Below are 22,760 nucleotides of genomic sequence, written 5' to 3'. Positions count from 1 at the left end.
ATATCGTGATTGATAGTGTCGAAGGCCTTGGAGAAGTCCAAGAAAATACTAACTAGATGAGAATGGTTATCGATTGCGTGAACAACTCTATCAACAAAATGCAAAAGAGCATGCGTAGTACTATGTTTCTCACGAAAACCAAACTGAAAATTCGTAAAAACGTCGTGTACCTTCAAAAAATTGATCATTCCCTTGTAAATAAGTTTTTCTAAAACCTTAGACAATGACGATAATAATGAAATTGGGCGATAATTGCTGACTTCGAACTTATCGCCTGCCTTAAATATTGGGATTACTTTAGCTAATTTCATTTTATCAGGGAACACACCATTAAAAATTGACAAATTGAATATATGAGCAAGTGGATCAGCAACCAAGGAAATAACACCCTTAAGTACAAAATTATCTATCTCATCATAACCAGAACTTCGTTTATTTTCAAGAGAGGAAACTATATCAATAATTTCAAATCTGTTAGTTGGTATAAAAAATATGGAATCAGAATTACGCTGACCTAAAAATTCAGTAAAATGAGAATCTGTTGCAGGAATGTTTTGAGCATAATTTTCGCCTATTTTTGAAAAATAAGAATTAAAAATATTTGCAATATGAAGAGGATCATTAATCGATTCATCATTCAATTTAATTTTATCAATGTCAGAGTGTTTACTCGGAACATTCATGGCCTGTTTTAGGACTTTCCAAGTATTTTTCATATCAAACTTATATTTCGATAATTGCTTAAAGTAATATCTTTTCTTTTCAGAACGTAAAATCATTGTCAAAGTATTTTTATATGATGTATATCTATTCTTCGATCGCTCAGTTTTTTCCAATTTGTACTTGTAATACAAACGATTTTTCCTATTAATTGAACGAAGAATTGATCTGGAAATCCAAGGTAATCTAGGTGTCTTTTTATACTCTGTTCTATTTCTTTGTTTTGGGATTACATCATCTAAATGATGATTAAAAGTGTCCATAAAATTACAAAAGGATATATTAACATCATCGCTGCCAAATACTCCTGACCAGTCAGCATTCTCCAGGGCCACATCAAAACTAGCTAACTTTTCAGGTGAAACTCTACGTCTAAACAAAAGAGGTGAAATAGGTTTAATATTAGCTGGTGTTTTAAGAGTAAAACAAGTCATTATTGGAAAATGATCAGTCATATCTGAAAGGATTATAAAAGAGTCAGGGAGGGGTAGAATATTACAAAACAAGTTGTCAATGAGGGTGGCAGAGCGATCTGTAACACGTGTGGGTTTAGAAATAAGAGGAAGAAAGGACGAGGACAGAAGTGTGTGAAGAAAATCACTAGAGATATTATCATGCTCAGACTTCAGCAAATCAATATTGAAATCACCGAGTAAAAAGCAATCCTTATTTCGGAAAACGTGTGAATTATCAAGATCTGAAAAATAAGTTAAAAAATCATTGGCGTTTGAATTAGGAGGTCTGTATATAATGCCTACCATAAGATTTCTACATCCTGGGATAAGAATTTCTATAAACAAAGATTCAACAACATTGTCCATTCTAGAAATATCTTCATGAACAATAGTATCAAAGGAACGTGATATGTACAATGCAACGCCCCCTCCATTATCAAGCCTATTGTTAACAAACAAATTATAACCCTCAATTGCGAAATAATTTTCTGTATTGGAAGCTAACCATGTCTCACTTAATCCGATAACGGATAGCGACTGGCTTGCATCAGATTCTAATAGAAATTTTAAATCATCAAAATGTTTATTCAAACTCCTTATATTTAAATGTAACAAAGAAAACGTGTCCTCAGAAAAATTATGAATCATATCTTTGCATTGATTCACTGTAATATAATTGCACAACATATTTTGAGTGAAATCATTACTAAGATCATGAGGCAATTCATTTGCAGCTGTATTCAGGCTATCGGTAACAAAATCATCGTAAGGGGTGGTTCGTGTACTGGTTAACCCACTAACTGGGTCAGAATCTAAGCTTGTGTTCCTAAACAATTCAAAAAAATCATCGTTCGATACGGAATGAAATGGAGCATTCAGAAAATTAGCCATAATTAAAAATACGAGACGAATTTTTAAAAGTCTGCGTTATTAACAAAACTAGGATGTCGTGAATAAGTGGACGATACAAGAAAATACCCAGTCGCCGGGATGTGGCAAGACGCTGGAGTAATCTACGAACATGGGTGACGTCAAAATTATGATAAGCAGAAGATCGCTGAAGAGACGTAGAACGTGAAACGAGAAAGGGCTGAACAAGGTAAGTAAGAACACTGAGAAGCATGGACAGAAAAAGACATAGAACACACACAACATAATAAGAATAAATCCAGTCTCTCTGTGGGCTTCCGAGACGACAGCAAAAACATACATACACAAAAATTTGAGCCGACATTAGACAAGGACAAACGTGGCTTGGCTATTACATTCGATCAATTTCCGGATCATCAATAATATACGATAAGTACAGAATAGCTCCAAAAACCCCAGGCCAATAATGTACCTTCTCGGGCACTTGTTAGCACACCGCAGGTCTGAATACGAAACATATTTTCACACCAATGCCGCCAATGGCATCATTATAACAGTGGTAGTGTGTGTATGCATGGCGTGTGTAAGCAGTGTTTTAACATGCGAGAGTATGATTGTGCTTGAGAGTGTGAGATTTGGGTGTGTGTGTGCGTGTGTGTGTGTGTGTGTCTTAACGTGTGTGTGTTTGACGTGGGCGTGGCTGCGAGTGTAGGCAGATAAGCAAAGGGTTCGGTTCAGTGCAGACGATACTGGGACCGTACAAGTGAACAATTGCTGTACAAGCAAGTACTGTACTTCACATTACACCAGTTTGGCAGAATGATGAGTACGCAGGAGTTGTGCGCATATGAATATGCAGACAAGCGATAAAGATCTAACGTACGGATGAAAACTTGTAACTTTTCCAAAAATTGTCACAATTAAGAGGGGGATCAGACTTGTAGTAATAATCATCTCAAAAACAAAATGGATGGGGGGGGGGGTCGTTTATAAAATGCAATATATTCCTCAACTGGTCAAAGTACAACCCAACAAGGATTACACATGTATTGAAAATATGATACAAATGAAGTTAATACACACTACAGACACAATCAGTTGGAACCTCTGGAAATCTTTTGTTCCATTGTGTAAATATGGTGGGGGGGGGGGGGGGACACTCGCAACTACATAGCCTTTCGGCACTGAAAAAATGAAATTCACTTTTGTCGTGTACAAGATATCACTGCAATATTCATGTATATCATTCATTACATCATAACATCAAGTTTGCGTAATTCCCCAACACCAACAAAAAATAAATAAAAAGAAAGAAATCCGAACAGTTACATGAATCTAAATTGGTAAATCCAATTCATCTCTAATTTTACAGGATTTTCAATTAAAGCATACCACAACATATCATATTGTTAAACAAAACAATATTTTGTTGGCATTACCTTATATATGTATATATATTTTTTTGAAAATAGAGGAGAAAACTTATGACCAGTAGAATTATCTATCCTGATTGCACTGTTATGTTTTGCAAAATAATCAAAATTATATGGATATCCTCATCAGACCCGACGGCAGTTGCTGTCAGAAAAACAGTCGAAAACACAACCGCAAACAATATCATATTGTTAGACAATAACATCACATTGCTAAACGACATATCCTATTGCTAGACAAAGCAATACTTTGTTGACATTTCCATTTATATATATTTTTTTGGAAAAAAAAATAAAGGGGAAATAACTTGTAACCAGTGAGAATATTCATCCTGATAACATTTCCATATATATATATATATTTTTTTTTTGGAAAAAAAAAATAAAGGGGAAATAACTTGCAACCAGTAACAATATTCATCCTGATTACACTGTAATGATTTGCAAAATAATCAAATTATAGGTATTCTCAATTCAGACCTGACGGCAATTGTCGTCAGAAACACGGTCAAAAACACAGCCGTAAACAATATATCATTTTGTCACACTATACATCATATTGCCGAACAACACTGTTAGGCAAAGCAATATCTTGTTGGCGTTTCCTTACATTCTTTTTTGAAAAAGGGAAAAAAACTTATAACCAATAACATTGTTAATCCTGATTACACTGCAATGTTTTGCAAAAATAATCAAAATCATGGATATTCTTACTTCAGACCTAACGGCACTTGCTGTCAGAAACACGGTCAATGACACAATCGAAAACCATACATTTTCATTCTAATGTCAATAAATTCCATATATATTATTTTCATTACACAAATTAATTGATCTTCAAGTGTGTTCACACGAGAACGAAACTTTACAAACGTGACAGTAATTTTCCATGTAATGTCACATTCATAACACTCTGTAAAGTTGTCTATCTGATCACATCAAACACACAGGGAATACATACTATATCAAAATGAAAATTTGAATTCCATGATCACAAAACATGAGTTTTCATCTATTAAACCATAGCAAGTTGCGCAATACAAATCCTGCATTACGCCAAAATTCATTTTTGTTATCATAATATACTCGGATTCTTTTTCAAAACGGATGTACTCCGGTTAAAAAAACAAAAACAAAAACAAACAACAAACAACAAACAACATTGCATCCAAAGTCATATCGTATGACATAAAAACGTGTCATCCTTTCATTATATTGATGTGCAACTGTTCAGACACGTTTTGTATTCAAGTAACATGCCCCCTGTATTCATTTTGTTTAACCATTCACCATAATATATATTTCACCCATCAATTATAATTCTAATGAACTTAATATACTTCCATATCAAAACTGCACCATGCATATTATCCATGATAAACCAAAGATTACTCTTACAATAATCTTCCAAAAAGACCGAAAGCAACACAACACTATAATTGGGCTTTAGCACATCAGGTAGTTTTCCCAAAAAAGAAATACACACTTGAGAAAGTCTATTACTTAATCAAAGCTAAAAATAATTTACACAGGAAGTTCACAATAGGTTCTGATCCTTTTCAACAAAAAAAGTACACTACGGCCTCTATATTACCCAATAAAAGAGTGTGAACATATTTGTGGAGGCCAGCCATACAACGAAAATACAAAATCCACATTATTACGCAACTAAGTTGTGTTGTAACCAGCAGATATGCGACCATGAACACACAACCAGAACGTAATACACTGTAACGTTGACTCTTGTTTTGTCAAGTTCCTAATGAACTGCAGTAGAATTTAAACAAACAATGTCCTATATTACAAATTCCAGCATTTCGGGTGAGAGTCACCTTCCTCATAATCTCGGATCCTTTTCTGAGAAGAAAAAAAAAAACACACCCTAATTCATGTTCCATCCAGTTGCCTCATAAACATAAAAACCAATTTATACATTCCAGAGCATGACCGCATCACTTTGCGACTCTCAACTCAATGTTCTGTTGTTAACTATATATACATTCCCGTTACTTGGCACATAATGCCGCATATACACAGATATGCATTCGTGTTGCCACCATTTCTTTACCAAATTTACCCCCTACAAATGACCTTAACAAAACACAGTGTTACAAAATACAGTGTATCAGTTTGACCCACTACAGATGTCCATTACACAAAAACTTTGTATATTTGTGGAGGTCAAACCAAATAAACAACGACAAATATTACCCCCAAAAATCAGAATGTTTTACAGCGTTGATTGAAAAAAAAAAATGTCTCGTCCTTTATTACTAGCTGATACACAACCATAAGCACACAACCAGTACATTAAATGTGAGGTCGATGCTTGTTTGCAACCATGAATACAAACCAGTGCATGATATACATTCCAGAGCATGACCGCATCACTTTGCGACTCTCAACTCATTGTTCTGTTGTTAACTATATATACATTCCCGTTACTTGGCACATAATGCCGCATATACACAGATATGCATTCGTGTTGCCACCATTTCTTTACCAAATTTACCCCCTACAAATGACCTTAACAAAACACAGTGTTACAAAATACAGTGTATCAGTTTAACCCACTACAAATGTCCATTACACAAAAACTTTGTATATTTGTGGAGGTCAAACCAAATAAACAACGACAAATATTACCCCCCAAAATCAGATTGTTTTACAGCGTTGATTGAAAAAAAAAATGTCTCGTCCTTTATTACTAGCTGATACATAACCATAAGCATACAACCAGTACATTAAATGTGAGGTCGATGCTTGTTTGCAACCATGAATACAAACCAGTGCATGAAATACCTGTAAGGTTGATGCTTGTTTTGGCAAATCTCTAATAACCTCGAACAGAATAAAACGAAGGGCTTCATACATACTAAAATCCAAGTATTCAGCAGAGGTAAGAATCGCTTTCCTCTTTAACTCTTCTCCTTATTACAATGAATACACACTAATACATATTCAGTTCGTTGACTCGTAACCATAGGAACAAATTTATGCACTCCATGTCTCAGCTGCATTGCTTTGCAACTTTAGAATGTCTGATCCTTCTGTTGTTATAGTTTGGGTGTTTCACATTCCCGGTACGCCGCCTGTAAGCACCCTGCGCACATAGAAGTCGTGTTGCTCTTATCAGCTCACCTGAAGAATACAATGCCCAATTTGTTTACTACTAGCATTCCTGCCGACGAAAGTTACAATCATTAGCTACAACAATAACGCAGACATTGAAGACAAATTCCGATTTCCGTTTTCCAACACAGATAGGACTCGAAGAAAATTATGAATTCAAACTTGACTTAATCATTTTACTGTGTATCGCTGTACAAAGGGAAGGGAGAGCAAAACGATGGCCGCGTTTCATTTGGCAGAAATCAAACTGGTCCTGATCAATCTGAAACTCAATCTCCAACTACCCTCCATGCCGATAGCGAACCCTTTTCTCTGCATTCCAACAGAACTTTCACCCCGACCACTTTTATTCTGGTTGATTTATTTTCATTCTTCCTCATGTGATAGGCCTTTTGCTCCAACTGAAAGCGTTTCTTTTTGAGTGACGCTGGTAAGTCTGTTGCGAGCCGGAAGTTAGGTCGAGCAGGGGCTTGACCTCTCGTAGTGGCGGGACGCATATGCATTCTCTGGTACGCATTCCAAACCGCATCTCGATCAAACATGGCGCCAAACCTTACAATAATCGGGTCAGGGCCACGCCTGCTCTGTTCGTCACTACCAGCCACCGGACGTCTAGGGAGGCGGTGCGCATTCACCACAAACATTCCTTGCACTTGTTGCTCAGAAAAACCAAGCTGTTTAATTACATCTCTCACAACTTCAACAGCCTTTTCGTTTTGCCGATTTTCTACTCCATAAATCAACAAATTGAGTTTCCTGTCATGCAATTCCATTAAAAGTATCTGTTCTTTCAACTCAGCTTCCATCTTCACTCTATCTCTTTTCATCTGGGGTAAAGTGTCATTCTCAATGGTAGTAAGTCTTGCACTCGAGTCTGAAACAGCAGTTTGCAACTCAGTCAAGGTATTTCGTATGTCAGATACTTCAGTACGAATTGCATTAACGCTCACTGAAAGCGTTTCCAGTTTATCCATAATTTTTTCAGTGACCCTTGTGAATTCGGAATGGCTTAACGTACCTTCAGTCCCAGGCGCCATGGTACTGCACGACGAATGGTGCGTGGGTTGCTGCGTATCCGCTACAGAGTTTTCTTTAACCGGTTCAGTCCGTTGGCTGAGCGCGGAGGTTTCGGGAGGTGCGTCTGCTGCAGTAGCCTGTTGTAGATGTGCCCTGCCGGCTGTTGAAGTGTTGGAACTTAAAAGCTGAGTTCTGGACCTGTTTCTCAAACAGTATGGTTCTCTCGATGGTTGTAGGCTTGTATTACGTTTGCTCATAGTAGTAGTTGACGGGGAGGAGCAAGGTAGACATGTTAGACCCAGAAATAGGTCAAAATCTTAGCCAGCGCCAACACTGAACCGCCCAGTCGACTCCATGCGTGCGTGCGAATCTATTATATATCTCTCTATCTTTCTATCTCTCTCTTTTTTTCTTTCTATCAGATCCAGAACTTTCTTCTTCACTTTTGGCAAGGTATGCCCGATCATCTTCAACCGTTGCTCGATAATCCAGTGGTGATCGATCTGATCTGTATCTGCGATTCGATACTGTACAAGACGGTGATCGATATTCTCATTCCAGCCACGATGCAAGAAATGCCCGAGAGGTAAGGATTATAGGGCAACGTCCTACATGTACATGAGCCCCTACTTGATGAAACTCATGTTTAGTTAGAGTTAAATTCCTTGTTCAAATAACACTTTTCATTTTCACATATTAGTATCTGTACTGCATTATAAATCTATTATATACTTAGATACAGACAAGAATATGTATGATTATAATAATGAACACATTATATTCTATTTCATGAGTTTCACAATGTGTATGTATGTATGTATTCATGTGGTGAGCTTGAATGCAAAGAGTGATAAACGACATTTCAAAGTTTTAAAGTGAGGTCATCGTCAAAATAGAGAAAATTAAATCTTTTCAATGATACCGTACTCGTTACATAACAAGAAAAAAATTTGAAGATATTACTGTCATTATTACATAATAAGTATAATTATTCTATTGCTTTTTCTCTGCTTCTCAGCAACTTCCATCTCAAATATTGTGTGTGTGTGTGTGTGAGTGCATACACATGAAATTATTGAATAATGCGTATTGAACCTTCTACTGCTTAAACTTCATGAATTTTTACGCGAATTGATAGTTCGTTTCGTTGTTATTCGTTTCTCTCACGATAGCTTGCTTACCGACATCCGACACTTCACCAGGCAGTGGGAAATATGGATGACGTCATCTTTGGAAAACCTTCCCGATAGCCTGAAGGAGAGCAAAATTACTGTGGCTAGACGCTTCGTCCAGTCGCTCAAGCGGCAATCATCCTTTCTTCATCTCGCCCAGGTGAGTAGCATTATAATGATAGAATGCTGTGATAACCGACAATAGCTGTTAAATGCATGGTCACCACATGCATACGCCAAGGACAGGACGCAAAACTCTGAAAACTCCTGCACAGAGCACTAAGAATGTATCGTACAAGCATTGTCCAAGAAATCAGAAAAACGTTTTTCGAATGCCTCGAAAAAAAAAGGAATTGGTATTTCACAAGGTTTTTTTTATTATTATTTTGACTCCTTGGGAGTGCAGTGGTCAGTTACTAGACAAAGGCGTAACGAATGTTTACGAGAATACCTTGAAAACAGTCAGCAGTAACTCGTATCAAACTCTATTTCTCCGCAGTTTGTTCAGTGTTCTATATTGGTGACAAGACATTTTACCAGAACCAAGGGCGCACCGAGGGGGGGTGTTTTGGGTGTTCAAACATCCCCCTTTGCCAAAAGGGGGGTGTTTGAGGTGTTCAAACACCTCCCTTGGGCAAAAGGGAGGTGTTTGAGCTGTTCAACACCCCTCTTCAGCAATGTTTAGATGTTGACAAATGAAACAAAAGCTGTCTTTACCGCTTTTATTTCCGTTTTGAATTCCGCCTTTCCTTTCTTTTGCGTTCATTTTCTCTCTCTCTCTCTCTCTCTCTCTCTCTCTCTTCCTTGTTTTATCTTAATGTTTGTGTGGACGATGACACATTATGGAGTTACATAATATACGCACTAAAGAACTCGTGTACAGTACGTGTTAATACTACGTTACCGCACCGCGCGCGAAGCTGACGCGCAAACAGTAGACATTCCCGATCCCTGCTTTGCTTTCTGACCGAATCGCGGAGATACACGTACATTGCGCATAATGTTCAGCGTTTACCGGTATTATACCGTACGCGGTACCGTAAATTGTATATGATGCATAATATTATGTGTGTACAATGCATGCTGCGCTGCAGCCTATTATAGGCACATTGCATGCTAAGTTTACATAGTAGTATCAACTACCAACAGTGGCCATGGTGGCGTATCTAGTGGGGGGGGGGGGCAAGGGGGGCACGTGAAAAAAAAAACGAGAAAAAGAAGAAGAAGAAAAAAAAAACGACGAAGAAAAAGAAGAAGAAGAAGAAGAAGAAGAAAAAAAAAAACCCTCGCCCGGACGGGGGGAAGGAGAATTGGGGGGGGGGGGGGGGGGGGGGGGGCAGAAAACCAAATCAAACAAGATGAAAACAAAACATTAATTCCATGTTTTGTAACGCTGAAATATAAAAATTTTCGGCTCGCTCGCTGCGCCCGCTCGCCAAAATTTATCAAAAAAAAAAAAAATAAGAAGAACAAAACGTAATGATGACGTGGAAATATAAAAATTTCGGCTCACTCACTCGTAGTAATTTAGAGTATTTAGTCCTTAGTCCTTAGTTTGTTGGCATAAATCGTTATCTATGAAGCCGTCACTATATCTTGATTAGAATTGTAAGATTTAATAACCAGAAAATGACAAGAATTCCATGTTTTGCAAGGTGAAATACAAAAATTGTCGGCTCGCTCGCTGCGCTCGCTCGCCAAAATTTATCAAAATTTATCAGATTTTATATCACCCTCAAAAAACCCTTTTAAGTGCTCGAAAAGCATATCAAGTGGACTTTTTTAAAGTCCCTACCGGGATGGGATTGGGGTTGAACACTGCTGGTATAAATCGTTATCTATAAGACCGTCACTATATCTTGATTAGAATTGTCATTCGAAGATTTAATAACCAAAAATGACAAGAATTCCATGTTTTGTAAGCTGAAATACAAAAATTGTCAGCTCGCTCGCTGCACTCGCTCTCCAAAATTCTTCAATATCTATTACATTTAAATCACCCTCAAAAGACCCCTTCTAAGTGCTTGAAAAAGCATATCATGTGGACTTTTGTTAAGTCCCTACCGAGATGGGGTTGGACACTGTTGGTATAAATCGTTATCTATAAGGCCGTCACTATAGTTAGAATTGTAATTCGAAGATTTGATAACCAAAAATGACAAGAATTCCATGTTATGTATATAAAGCTGAAATATAAAAATTTTCGGCTAGCTTGCTGCGCTCGCTCGCCAAAATATATCAAAATTTAGGGTTGCCTATTACATTTAAATCACCCTCAAAAGACCCCTCTTAAGTGCTTCAAAAAGCATATCATGAGGACTTTTTTTTAAGTCCCTACCGGGATGGGGATGGGGTTGAACACTTTTTCAGAAATTAGGGGCGCAATTTTCGCGCTTGCCCCGGGCGCCGTTTTCCCTAGATACGCCACTGACTACCAAGTACAGTCAGTATAGTAGCCTACTGGAAGCAGCAAGCTCTGGAAGCTCTGGGAGTAGCAAGTTACTTGCTACTCAAGGTAATTAGTAATAGCACATGGACTTGGTAATCTTGAGTAATAGTAGATATGAATTTTTCAATGACTGAAAGTTAAAACTGAAAGATAACTGAGTGTGAGTCTACAAATTGTGGTTGGATGACTTTATTGCGCCTAAAATTCACTAGATATCTAGGTCTAGGAACAGTGGCGTAACTACGGGGGGCATGGGGGGCACGTGCCCCCCCCCCCCCCTCCCCCAATCCGCTGGTTAAAAAAAAAAGAAAAAAAAAGAAAAACAACAAAAAACAAGGGATAAAAAGGAAAAACCTACGAAAATGATAATTCAAGGGTTAGTAAACTGCTTTTGAAATCGACATGAAAGAATGATCAAGAAAAAAAAGATATTTTTCTAAGATTTCTTTTAACCATAATAAAGAGGTATAACATTGTTCAAAAAGCCCGGAGTCGACAAAAGATTGTGATTCAGCGTGATTCCTGGTTGGCATTTTGAATACAAGCAGGATGTGCGCAGTGACTCAGAATATCGGAATGGCAAAAAGAGTCGCTGCAATGTTGCGCAATGTGATGTTTGATAGGTTGTACACATTTGCTATCAAAGCTTGATCATTGATTATGCAGTGTTGCTATACATACTAGTCTCTATTAAAATGCCTTGCATTGCCAATAATAAGACTTGACCTTGGCTATTTCCCAACTTTTCCATCTATATGAAACACACACACTCACAAACACAAACAAATTAGAGGATGCTCTATATAAAGTACAGATTTTGGACATCTTTCTCCCGCTTGGTCACTTCGACGCCCCCTCGCTGGTCATACCTCCTTCAATCATGAACATAAACCGACACCCTTGACTACTAGTGGCGGATCCCTCCAATGCGAAAAAAAAATATACATGTAGCTACAAACGACAGTTTTTAGACGGTAAAATGTCAAAATTTTTAAGCTCGCTCGCCTCGCTCGCTCGCATTTAACCGTTATATGCCATTCTCCTGATGTTACAGCCAGTGATTGCCAGCAGTTGCGCCCGGTGCGCCCCCCCCCCCCCCCCCCCCCCCCCGAATTTCCAAAGCGAAAAAATATAGCTACAAACGGCAGTTTGGGGACTGTAAAAATGTCAAAATTTTCAAGCTCGCTCGCTTCGCTCGCTCGCATTTCATCGTTATGCAATTCTCCTGATGTTGCTGTCAGTAATTGCCAGCAGTAATTACGCCCGGTGCGCCCCCTCCCCTTAATTTCCAAAGCGAAAAAATATAGCTACAAACGGCAGTTTTGGGACTGTAAAATGTCAAAATTATCAAGCTCGCTCGCTTCGCTCGCTCGCATTTAATCGTAATGCAATTCTTCTGATGTTGCTGTCAATAATTGCCAGCAGTTGCGCCCGGTGCGCCCCCTCCCCTTAATTTCCAAAGCGAAAAAATATAGCTACAAACGGCAGTTTGGGGACTGTAAAATGTCAAAATTTTCAAGCTCGCTCGCTTCGCTCGCTCGCATTTAATCGTTATGCAATTCTCCTGATGTTGCTGTCAGTAATTGCCAGCAGTTGTGCCCGGTGCGCCCCCTCCCCTTAATTTCCAAAGCGAAAAAATATAGCTACAAACGGCAGTTTTGGGACTGTAAAATGTCAAAATTTTCAAGCTCGCTCGCTTCGCTCGCTCGCATTTAATCGTTATGCAATTCTCCTGATGTTGCTGTCAATAATTGCCAGCAGTTGCGCCCGGTGCGCCCCCTCCCCTTAATTTCCAAAGCGAAAAAATATAGCTACAAACGGCAGTTTGGGGACTGTAAAATGTCAAAATTTTCAAGCTCGCTCGCTTCGCTCGCTCGCATTTAATCGTTATGCAATTCTCCTGATGTTGCTGTCAGTAATTGCCAGCAGTTGCGCCCGGTGCGCCCCTTCCCCTTAATTTCCAAAGCGAAAAAATATAGCTATAAACGGCAGTTTGGGGACTGTAAAATGTCAAAATTATCAAGCTCGCTCGCTTCGCTCGCTCGCATTTAATCGTTATGCAATTCTCCTGATGTTACTGCCAGCAACTGCCAGCAGTTGCACCCGGTGCAACCCCCTTAATTTCCAAAGCAAATATATATATATATATATATATATATATATACATATATTATCATATATAGCTACAAACGGCAGTTTGGGGACTGTAAAATGTCAAAATTTTCAAGCTCGCTCGCTCCGCTCGCTCGCATTTAATTGTACAGTTATGCAATTCTGATGTTGCTTCCATGAGGTGCCCCCCCCCCCCCAGTGTTTTGACCCACGGTACGCCACTGAACACCCCCCTTTAAAAAATCCTGGGTACGCCTATGACCAGAACCATTTCTTTTTTCTGTAAATTCCGAATATTTCTTGAAGAAACGATACGCTTGCTTAATCTTTCAACAAACTATTCATTAAATTGAATTTCAGCCGACCTTGTATTTGTTCTAGCGGGCAAAAGAACGTCAACACGACTGTTAATTATGGTATGGTTTTCTTAGCAAGTGTATAACCTTTCAGTATTAACACTGCTCTGTCTCTGAACTTTCAAAAAAGAGATTTTACACGAGTACAAATTAAACTGGATATCTGAAAGATATTTCAGGTACCTGGGCATTGATTTTTCAGTTAAATTATCTGAAATGGTTAATCACAATTATCAAGAAAAGGTTAAAGAGATAAAATGTCAGATAGCGATATGGCTGAAAAGAACATTGACTCCCTTAGGGAGAGTAACGATAGTAAAATCTTTATTGATACCCAAACTGAATTATTTGCTTTTATCTCTTCCAGAACCAAAATTAGAAATTATGAATGATGTTAACCGATCTTTTTATAAATTTATATGGCACGATAAACCTGATAAAATAAGTAGGAAACAAATGTGCCAATTATACAGTGATGGTGGGGTTAAAATGACAGATATTTTTGTACATTCTAAATCACTCAGAATATCATGGATAAGAAGATTCTTTTGTTATCCAAGTAACGAAAATTTCACTTTACAAATGTTCCAATCATTCTTGCCTCCATCATACACATCTCTCCACTTATTCATGGGGGCTGAACATTACAAAGAATTAGCCATTTCAATGCGCAACCCATTTTGGAAAGAGGTATTATTAGCCTTTTCAGATTTAACTCAGTCCATTGTAGATAATATCGCATGTCAACCCCTTTGGAACAATCCTAGAATACAAGTTAATAATAATGTAATTTATTATAAGTCATGGTGTGCTAAGGGGGTACGTTTTGTTAACGATGTTCTAGAAACAGATGGAAAATTTCTTTCATATTTTGATTTTCAACGTAAATACAATGTACAAGTAAACTTTCTTCAATATTATGGTTTGTGTAATGCTATTCGATTTGGTTATAATAAAAATGTCATACCTAAGATTATGGAACCTACATGTATTATCCCTGAAACATTGCTTTTAATAATGAAAGTGAAAAAAGGTTGTGCACATATCTACCAGGCTTTCTTGAAACATAAGACAAAGGAATGTAAAAGTCTTATAAAATGGAAACAGGAGTTTGATTTTGACAATATCATTTGGAGTTTTTATTACCAAATTCCCTTTTATTCAACTGTCGATGTAAACATGAGATGGTTTCAGTTCAAGATGCTAAATAGAATTCTTTATATGAAAGACGCTTTATTGAGATTTAAATTAGTAACAGATAACTTATGTACTTTTTGTAATAACAGCGAAGAAACAATTATGCATATATTTTGTTCTTGTATATATTCAAACGAGATATGGTCAAAACTTGAGCTTTGGCTGTCCCGTAATGCTATTCATATCAAGCTTACAAATCAAAATAAATTATTTGGTTTTTATGGACGTAATAACAGTGCCCTCAATTGCATTATGATTATAGTAAGGAAAGAAATTTTTACAGCCAAATGCAAAAATTGTTTGCCAGTTTTTGAACAAATCATGTCAGCGATAAAAAGTTATTATGATATGGAAAAGTATATATGTAAAACAAATCTGAAAGAAAAGAAATTTATGAAAAAGTGGTTACATTTTACTAAATGTTTCTGATTGTGTTTTCTTATGAAATGATTTGTCCGGTAATTTTCTGACACTTTGAAAAGAATTTGCAATTTATAATTGATTTTTGTAACTGTTTGCTGTTCTTACTGTATTTAGAATGGCCAAGAATATCATGTGTTAAATCTGCATGTACATACATATCTCTTTTTGTATATATTTGTGTGTATGATATTATTCAATAAAGGAACCCTGTGGAAGGGGGAAAAAAAAACACTGCTCTGTCTAATAACTCTTCCCTCAGTATAGCCCAGGCACACTAAACATGTACTTGAAAAAGAGAAACGTTGTAAGTAAAATTATCTTGTCTGAAGATAATAAAGCCTAGGATTTGATTCCACTATACTATAGGATACTTGTCTAATTGCTGAAAGAAAATGAAGGCACTCCTATTACCTCATCTCCGCAGACCTCCCGTCCAGTGCTCTTCGACCAGCAACTCGTCGACCAGATGATCGGCGACCTGGAAAAGGTCGACCTCGGATCGATCGGTTCGCAGGCCATGTTGAGTGTCAGTCAGGACGATACGGACTCTGAGCTGAACACGGAATGTGAGTCTCTTGCTCTCTAGCACAAACCCATAGGCTCGAATTCACGAATGTGTTACAACCTCTGGTAAGAGAAATAGTCATTTCGTCGACGAAATGACTGATTTCGTAAGGAAATAGGCCATGCGACACCACACAAAACTATACGGCCTTTGTCCATGCTTTAAACCATGGACAAAGATTGTACCACCTTCGTGAATTCGGGCCATACGATTTTATCTGAACACTGGGTGAAGTCGAGATGTAAGTATTAGACAGATATCACATCGCAACATAAAATGATTTCCAACATGTTGACGAGGATATTCACAAACAGAAAATGGCTAATGAGAAACTATAAGGATAACTGCATGAGATGCAATAGATAGGCGATATAATATCTACTAGTACATTAACATCTCGGCAACATTCATTATTACATCTGTGTGATGAATATTATTTATTTCGGATTCTTTGAATGTCATCCACATCCTATTTAGTTTCCTTTAAATTACCGCACTGAGTCACGTAAGGCAAAAGAATTTAATGACAGTTAGGTCCCAAAGAGAAGAGAAAAGAGAGAGGGAGAGAGAGAGAGAGAGAGAGGGAGACATTTCTACAGATAATTATGAGCCTGACAGAGACAGGAAGACTGGAAATCTACGAGGTATCATTCAGCGTAAATGATTATTTACAATACTGCAATGGAATGCATCTAATTTCTGACTCATTGTGTAGATAAATGAGGACGGCATCTATGATAAGATATCACGTTTTCACTGTTTTCTTTTATAATGTCAGAGGTCGTCCATTTATTGATCAATTCATTTGTTTCAACACAGTTCTGAATGAGTTTAAAGAGCTGCTGAAGAAACAGGCAACGGTGGAAGCTTTCACTGAGTGGCTAGACCAGGTCGTGGAGTCAAAGGTCATCAAGGTAATCATGAATCGTGGGTCCGTTTCCCCTTAACTGCCTTGGACAAATAATTACGCGCAAACCTGTCGCGACGAAATATTCGACATCTATAACTTCGTATCACGTAACGAGCACTATTCTTTCTCTTTAAAAAAAAAAAGAGCACAGCTTGAACTGAACTTATCGTTCATCGTTGTTTCTCAATGTCATACACGTTATTCCCGTTTCATCTATTTTATTCATGTGAATGTTTTTAATTGATAGTCTTACTACAAATTTCAAGACATTGATGATAATTACGTGTTTTCCCTTTTTCACTTTATCATTGCAGCCCAGTAAACAGAATGGACGGTCCTTTAAGAAGAGGGCCCAAGACTTCCTGCTCAAGTGGTCTTTCTTCGGCGCGCGCGTCATGCATTCACTCACAATCAACAATGCACAGAGCTTTGGTAAGTTGGAAAAATGCTAACCTGACAGATTTCATTCATAGACCCTGAGGAATTGACGAAGTCCAATGGTCCTTCTTGCAGCCTTCCATCAAGACGCTCTCGCTCAAATTTTATATTTAAAAGTAAAGAATCCTGCCCTTCCAGCACTGTTAAAGGCCCACAGAACAGCGCGAGATAGTGGAAACAGAGTAGCCATGAGCGCCTTAAATAAAGGATACATAGATTTTGACACATTTCTATTATACAACAAGGATGACAAGAAACCTTCAAGGCATTATCGACGGATAAAGCACAAGAAACGATACAAAATGATTCTGAATTTTCTATATTCTCAATTCTCATCTACCCTTTCTCTTTTGGTAGACTTTATGTGGAACAGTAAACACCCTACACAATCCATTATTGAGGATATGAAAAAGGAGTGCACACGCTAATCTCGTAGCAGCCATACCTAAATTATAAAAATTATACAACTTGTGTCAATAATCTTTATTTTTGTTTTGTTTGGTTTGGTTTGGTTTACAGCTTCCTTCCATTTGATCCGTATGCTGCTTGATGAGTATATTCTGCTAGCTGTGGAGAGTCAGTTCAACTCGGAAAAGGACAATGAACTCCAGAATAGACTAGAGAAACACATGAAGGCATCTGGTGAGACTTGCTTTATTTCTGTGTCTACAGATCGGCAGTTTTTGTTAGTTCCCTAGAATTCTTTTTAACCATTAACCGTCTTATCAGCAGTGATTAGCATTTATCAAAGTATGGAATAATAATCTCATATTGTATTTGCTTTGAGATTCTTTCACGACACCTCATATTGGATGACTGGGGATGAAATCACGACTAACATCCGTCGTCTTTGCGTACCAAGCAGAATAAAGATTATGGTTGTTATAATTGTTGTTGGTGTTGTTGTGATAACAATTTTACAACAATAATTGTAATAATTGTATATTATAACTAGTGTAATGATTATATTGAAAATTATGATAATGGTAAAAACACTCTACGAAACAGAATAAAGGTTCTCAATTTATTCCCCTTTCCCGTGACAGGAAACTCCCAAAGGCCCCTGTCTAACCCGGCAGGCTCCTGCTTCCTTGCCAGTCGAAACGGCACCGTGCGGCAATCAACGAGCCTGGCGGAACACACCCAGTGTAAGCGCGAGGAACCAGTGGACCACAATCGCAATACCCTTTACCCCAATCACATATCGTCGATGCAGCCTGGGGATCGAGACTACATAATGGCCTACGGACCTGCCAATCATTCGGCATTGGGCCAGCGTAGCAACGCGATGCTGACTCCGCCCATTTCGCCGATCATCATGCGCAACTCGGTTATAAACCAGACACCGCTTCCAATGACCACGCCCCGTGGTGGTGGTGGAGGAGGAGGGGGATCCGTCCCAAATCAAGGCTTCATGCCTTCAACATCACCACAAAGTGGCTTTTCCTACATCACCAACCACATTCAAGGGCAAGAACCGTATCTGTCGTCAACCCATGGGCAGAATTACATGGCCCCGTACCCAGCATCAAACTACTACGCGCACTCGATGTTTTCTCAGGGCTACAACTCGTCTTCGTACTACTCGCGCGCCGAAGGGGATGTCGGGAGTTTCGGCTACCCAGAATCCTACGCGCATCGCGATCCGCGCTACTTCGGTGGAAGCTGTACCGTGAACGGAGAACGACACGACACGCCGATCAATGGCCTCCCCGGTGCCAGCGGGTCTGGATTCATGTACCACACGGCCTACAACACAGGTGAGTGCAGCAAAGGGGTGAGCCGTGAACGCAGAATCCCTAAAATGGACGTGATTTGGCAGAGTACCGGGAAAAATAACTAAAAGTGCCACATTGGAAGGAGTTCTCAGATTGCCCTTTCAAGTGACATTCCATTATGTTCACGAAGAGAAACATTAGAAGAAAAAACTTTAATATTTCTAACAATCTATTTCAACACATAGCGATGATGGTCACTTGAGCTGCTAAGAATTCAATGGTTTCTGAAAACGAGTGTTTGCTAAGTAAGGGTATTTATAATCTGTTGAAGAAAATCAACTTAACCCGTTCCATACGGGAACCTGGTGGCCTCTGTATTAAGTCTATGGGAATTACAGAATTCAGTATCGAACGGGTTAAATAGTGAGTTGAACCATGATATGACATGGCTTGTACGAACGTTTCTGCCCTCGGCGTCAGAGTCGGCGTCAGCGTCAGAAATGTCTTCATAATTATACAGCTAGAAAATAAACTGATCTCTGCAAAATACATGTAGGCACCTTACTTATAAATCAAGGAGACATATCCCTGTTCCTTGATATATACGATATATCATGGAGGCATGTATAATATAGACCTATTGTTCTCTTTGCTGTCAAACAGGGTACTGCCACCAGACCGCGCAAGACACGTCACCCGCCAACAAGCCGGTGGCGGAGCGTGTGTCGGTGATCAGCAGCACCCACGCACAGAGGACGCGCTTGGAGAGCCACCACCATCATCATCAGCAGCAGCACGTCGCACATCGAGAGCAGAGCGGCGGCTACGAGCACCAGCACCACGACACTCGCCCGTACGGTTACCCGAACGGAGCCGTGGGCGAGCGGGAGCAGCCACAGTACGACACGGCGGCCGAGCACTTGGGCATTCTCGACGGTGGATGCGGCGGGCACGGAAAACACTCTCTCCAGGGCGCCACCTACGGCCACGTAGACCATGAATACCAAGGTAGTTCTTTAACCTCCTCATAGAATCTGCGTCCCACGTTGATCGTCTGTAATATCTTGTCCATATACAGTGTGTGTAAGAAATTTCAACGCATTTGGCTGATTTGCACAAAAGTGCAATAGTCACATTCCTAAATACTGTCACCTCGCATCGGAGAGTATAAAATTAACTTGTGTTTATAGGCCTATCGGTTCCGGGTAGAAACTTTCTTCGACTTAGGTATTGTTCGTTTTGAGTGAAGTCGACTTACGCGAGGTTTATCAAGGCAATAGACCTATACACTAACCTTGATAGAGACTGGTGCATTTTCAGTCACAAAAAAAAAAAAAAAAAAATGAGAAGAATACGTACATAAGGTAAGGGGGAAGTAGAAAGGGAGCTAACACTAGAAAGAAAAGGGGAAAAATAAAGAAAACGGTCTTTCTTCGAAACGATCTTACAATATTGAAATAATCGAATAGTGTTGAATGCACACTGGTAAGGGAACCATTTCTCACAATAAACTAGTTTTTCTCATATACTCACACCGATCCACCGGTCGTGAGATAAACGACACATCATTGTATGGTTGTTGCTCTTTCCTTCACCCCTGCTCTCTTTCTCCTTCCACATTTTCTTTCTCCTGCCTTTTCTCTTCCTTTTCCCCTTTCTTCATTCTATATTATCGTCTATCTTTCACTTTCTTTTTTCTCTCTTACGAAGAGTTTTATTGCAAAATGAGATAAGCGCCATTTTCAAACATTTCGCCATCATCAGATGAAGCAAAATTACACCTCAGTGATACCTCACTTGTGACATAACACAGAATATTATACAAGTTATGACTAAAAATTTCCTGTATTTTGTTATTATTTTCTTTGATTTTTGGCAGTCTTGATCACAAATGTCTCAACTTTAACAAGAATGGAGTTAGCTCGTTTTGCGTAAACTCTTCCTTCCTTTCTCTTTCCTTTTCTATGTTTGGTTTCCTCCTCACCTCTCCAAAGCATTAATCTTTAATGTGATTATTTTATGTGATTTTCAAATAATTACTTCATTATGCTTTGCAAATTTGCAATCCTGTTATAAGTGCACTATTGGCATATTATTGTTAAGAATGCTATTTTTATGTCAATTCACGTTGTCTGTCTACGGACTTTTTGACATTTTGATAAGTAAAAATAATAACAACAAATTGCACGAATAAAACGTTGCAATAAAGCACGTTACAGGCTAATATGGTTCCATAACATTTGCTCCTGAAGCCACACATAAATTCTACCCACAATTATAAGCCTATAATATCCTTAATCCTAATTCTCACATCAAACCTAAACCTAAAGCCCTATCACAACCCAATTAACCCTAACTGTAAGTTCTTTTAAAAAATAAGACCGGAGCAATTGTCGCAGGGGCAAATGTCGTGTCACCAGATATGCAAAAGTTTGCACAGACACCCAAACAGGTATTATGACGATAATTTAAATGCTTCTATCTATGTATCTTCGGCTTCAACGAACATCCGCAAATATCTCTTTTTTTTCTTTTCTTTTCTTTTCTTTTCGTTTCTATTTTTTCCCTGAGGAGTTATTGATAATGTGTCAACATTATTTTGATTGGGCTTTGCAGATCCTTCCCACGAACATTACCCATCATGTAATGGTATAACCCAGCGACAGAACGGACCTATCGTAGACAACGGGCAGACCTTCAGCCACCACGGACTCTACCATCAGCAGAACGCAAGTACCATGGGGGTGGCGCAGGGACTGCCTCCTTCAGACAACATGGACGAGAGGACCGCAATCCCTCCCGTAACAATAGCGACTTCCCTATCTAATAATGGTCATGACCCACCCCTCCCGCCAATCAACACAGTTTTCAGCATGTAACGGCTCAAAAACTGCTGAACATTATGGCTCTTCTACCGATGTCGTGTGCTAAGCATAATGCCTTGAGTTCATACACTATACCGTCTTATCTAATGAAGACATAAAGTTTGCCGAACGGTATACGTGAAGGAACAAAATGCAATCAACAATAAAAAATGTTTGTCTATGTGTAAATAATGAAATCTTATATGTTACTCTTATTATAAGCAATATGTCTCAAAGCCGAATACCTTTAAGAAAGTTAAAATATTGATTATTATTGAATTTACACGTTTAAAGTCACGTGCTAGGTGCACTTTGGGGATATTCAAAATATAGACTTTAGCATGTTTTCATTTGTGTTGCATATCTCTATTATTTGCTTGTATACTTGGAAGTTGTTACCAGGCACTGCTAACAACTTTTTAAAATTATTTGAAAAGGGTTTAAAGACGAACGAAAGAATCATCAAAGAATTTGTGAGTAAAACGTAAATAACGATGCATAACTTCGATTGGTGTGCGTTCGTTGATTGGGGTACTTAGTTTGTTTTTGTGGTTTTATTTTGTTTTTTAAGGCCCGATTGCAGAAGGTGCTATTTTTTGCTCAAACTCTGTACAATTGTACAAGACACATACCTTATGAATCACTGCCCATCCTTAACTAGAAAGCAGAAAGCCCTACGTACGCCAGGCAGACGAAAATCAGAGTGCCAAAATGCTGCGTGCAGTATAAAAAGGGCGCCCTCATTGGCAACGTATAATGGGATATCTAATTCAAAAAATAAAAATAAATAAAAAAACAGGCATAAAGATCCACCATTCTACTATACTCCCTTGACTCCCATAGTAGTTTTAGCAAGAAGACGATCTTGATTTAAACCATCAAGATTGCATCTCATTTTAATCCAGAAGAAAACTCAGCAATATCAATTG

At 38.5% G+C, this 22,760-nt stretch overlaps 1 protein-coding gene across 1 annotated transcript in view; it reads left to right on the top strand.

Moving 5' to 3' along the window:
* LOC139720802 (DNA-binding protein RFX6-like) overlaps window positions 1–21,846 on the top strand; it is a 52,153-nt gene extending 30,307 nt beyond the window's left edge. The window contains exons 9-17 of the mRNA XM_071632140.1: window positions 8,050–8,213; window positions 8,800–8,959; window positions 15,761–15,902; window positions 16,721–16,815; window positions 17,126–17,243; window positions 17,769–17,891; window positions 18,296–19,009; window positions 19,631–19,975; window positions 21,584–21,846. Coding sequence (XP_071488241.1) covers window positions 8,050–8,213; window positions 8,800–8,959; window positions 15,761–15,902; window positions 16,721–16,815; window positions 17,126–17,243; window positions 17,769–17,891; window positions 18,296–19,009; window positions 19,631–19,975; window positions 21,584–21,846 — 2,124 coding nt within the window. The remainder of the gene's footprint in view (window positions 1–8,049; window positions 8,214–8,799; window positions 8,960–15,760; window positions 15,903–16,720; window positions 16,816–17,125; window positions 17,244–17,768; window positions 17,892–18,295; window positions 19,010–19,630; window positions 19,976–21,583) is intronic.
* The last annotated feature ends 914 nt before the right edge of the window (window positions 21,847–22,760 follow it).

The sequence above is a fragment of the Diadema antillarum genome, unplaced genomic scaffold (assembly GCF_040938485.1).
Source record: "Diadema antillarum isolate AM-2024a unplaced genomic scaffold, OU_Dant_1.0 scf00000133, whole genome shotgun sequence".
Lineage (NCBI taxonomy): Eukaryota > Metazoa > Echinodermata > Echinoidea > Diadematoida > Diadematidae > Diadema > Diadema antillarum.
The sequence above is the reverse complement of the archived record's forward strand: the minus strand, read 5'-3'. Positions and strand labels throughout refer to the sequence as shown.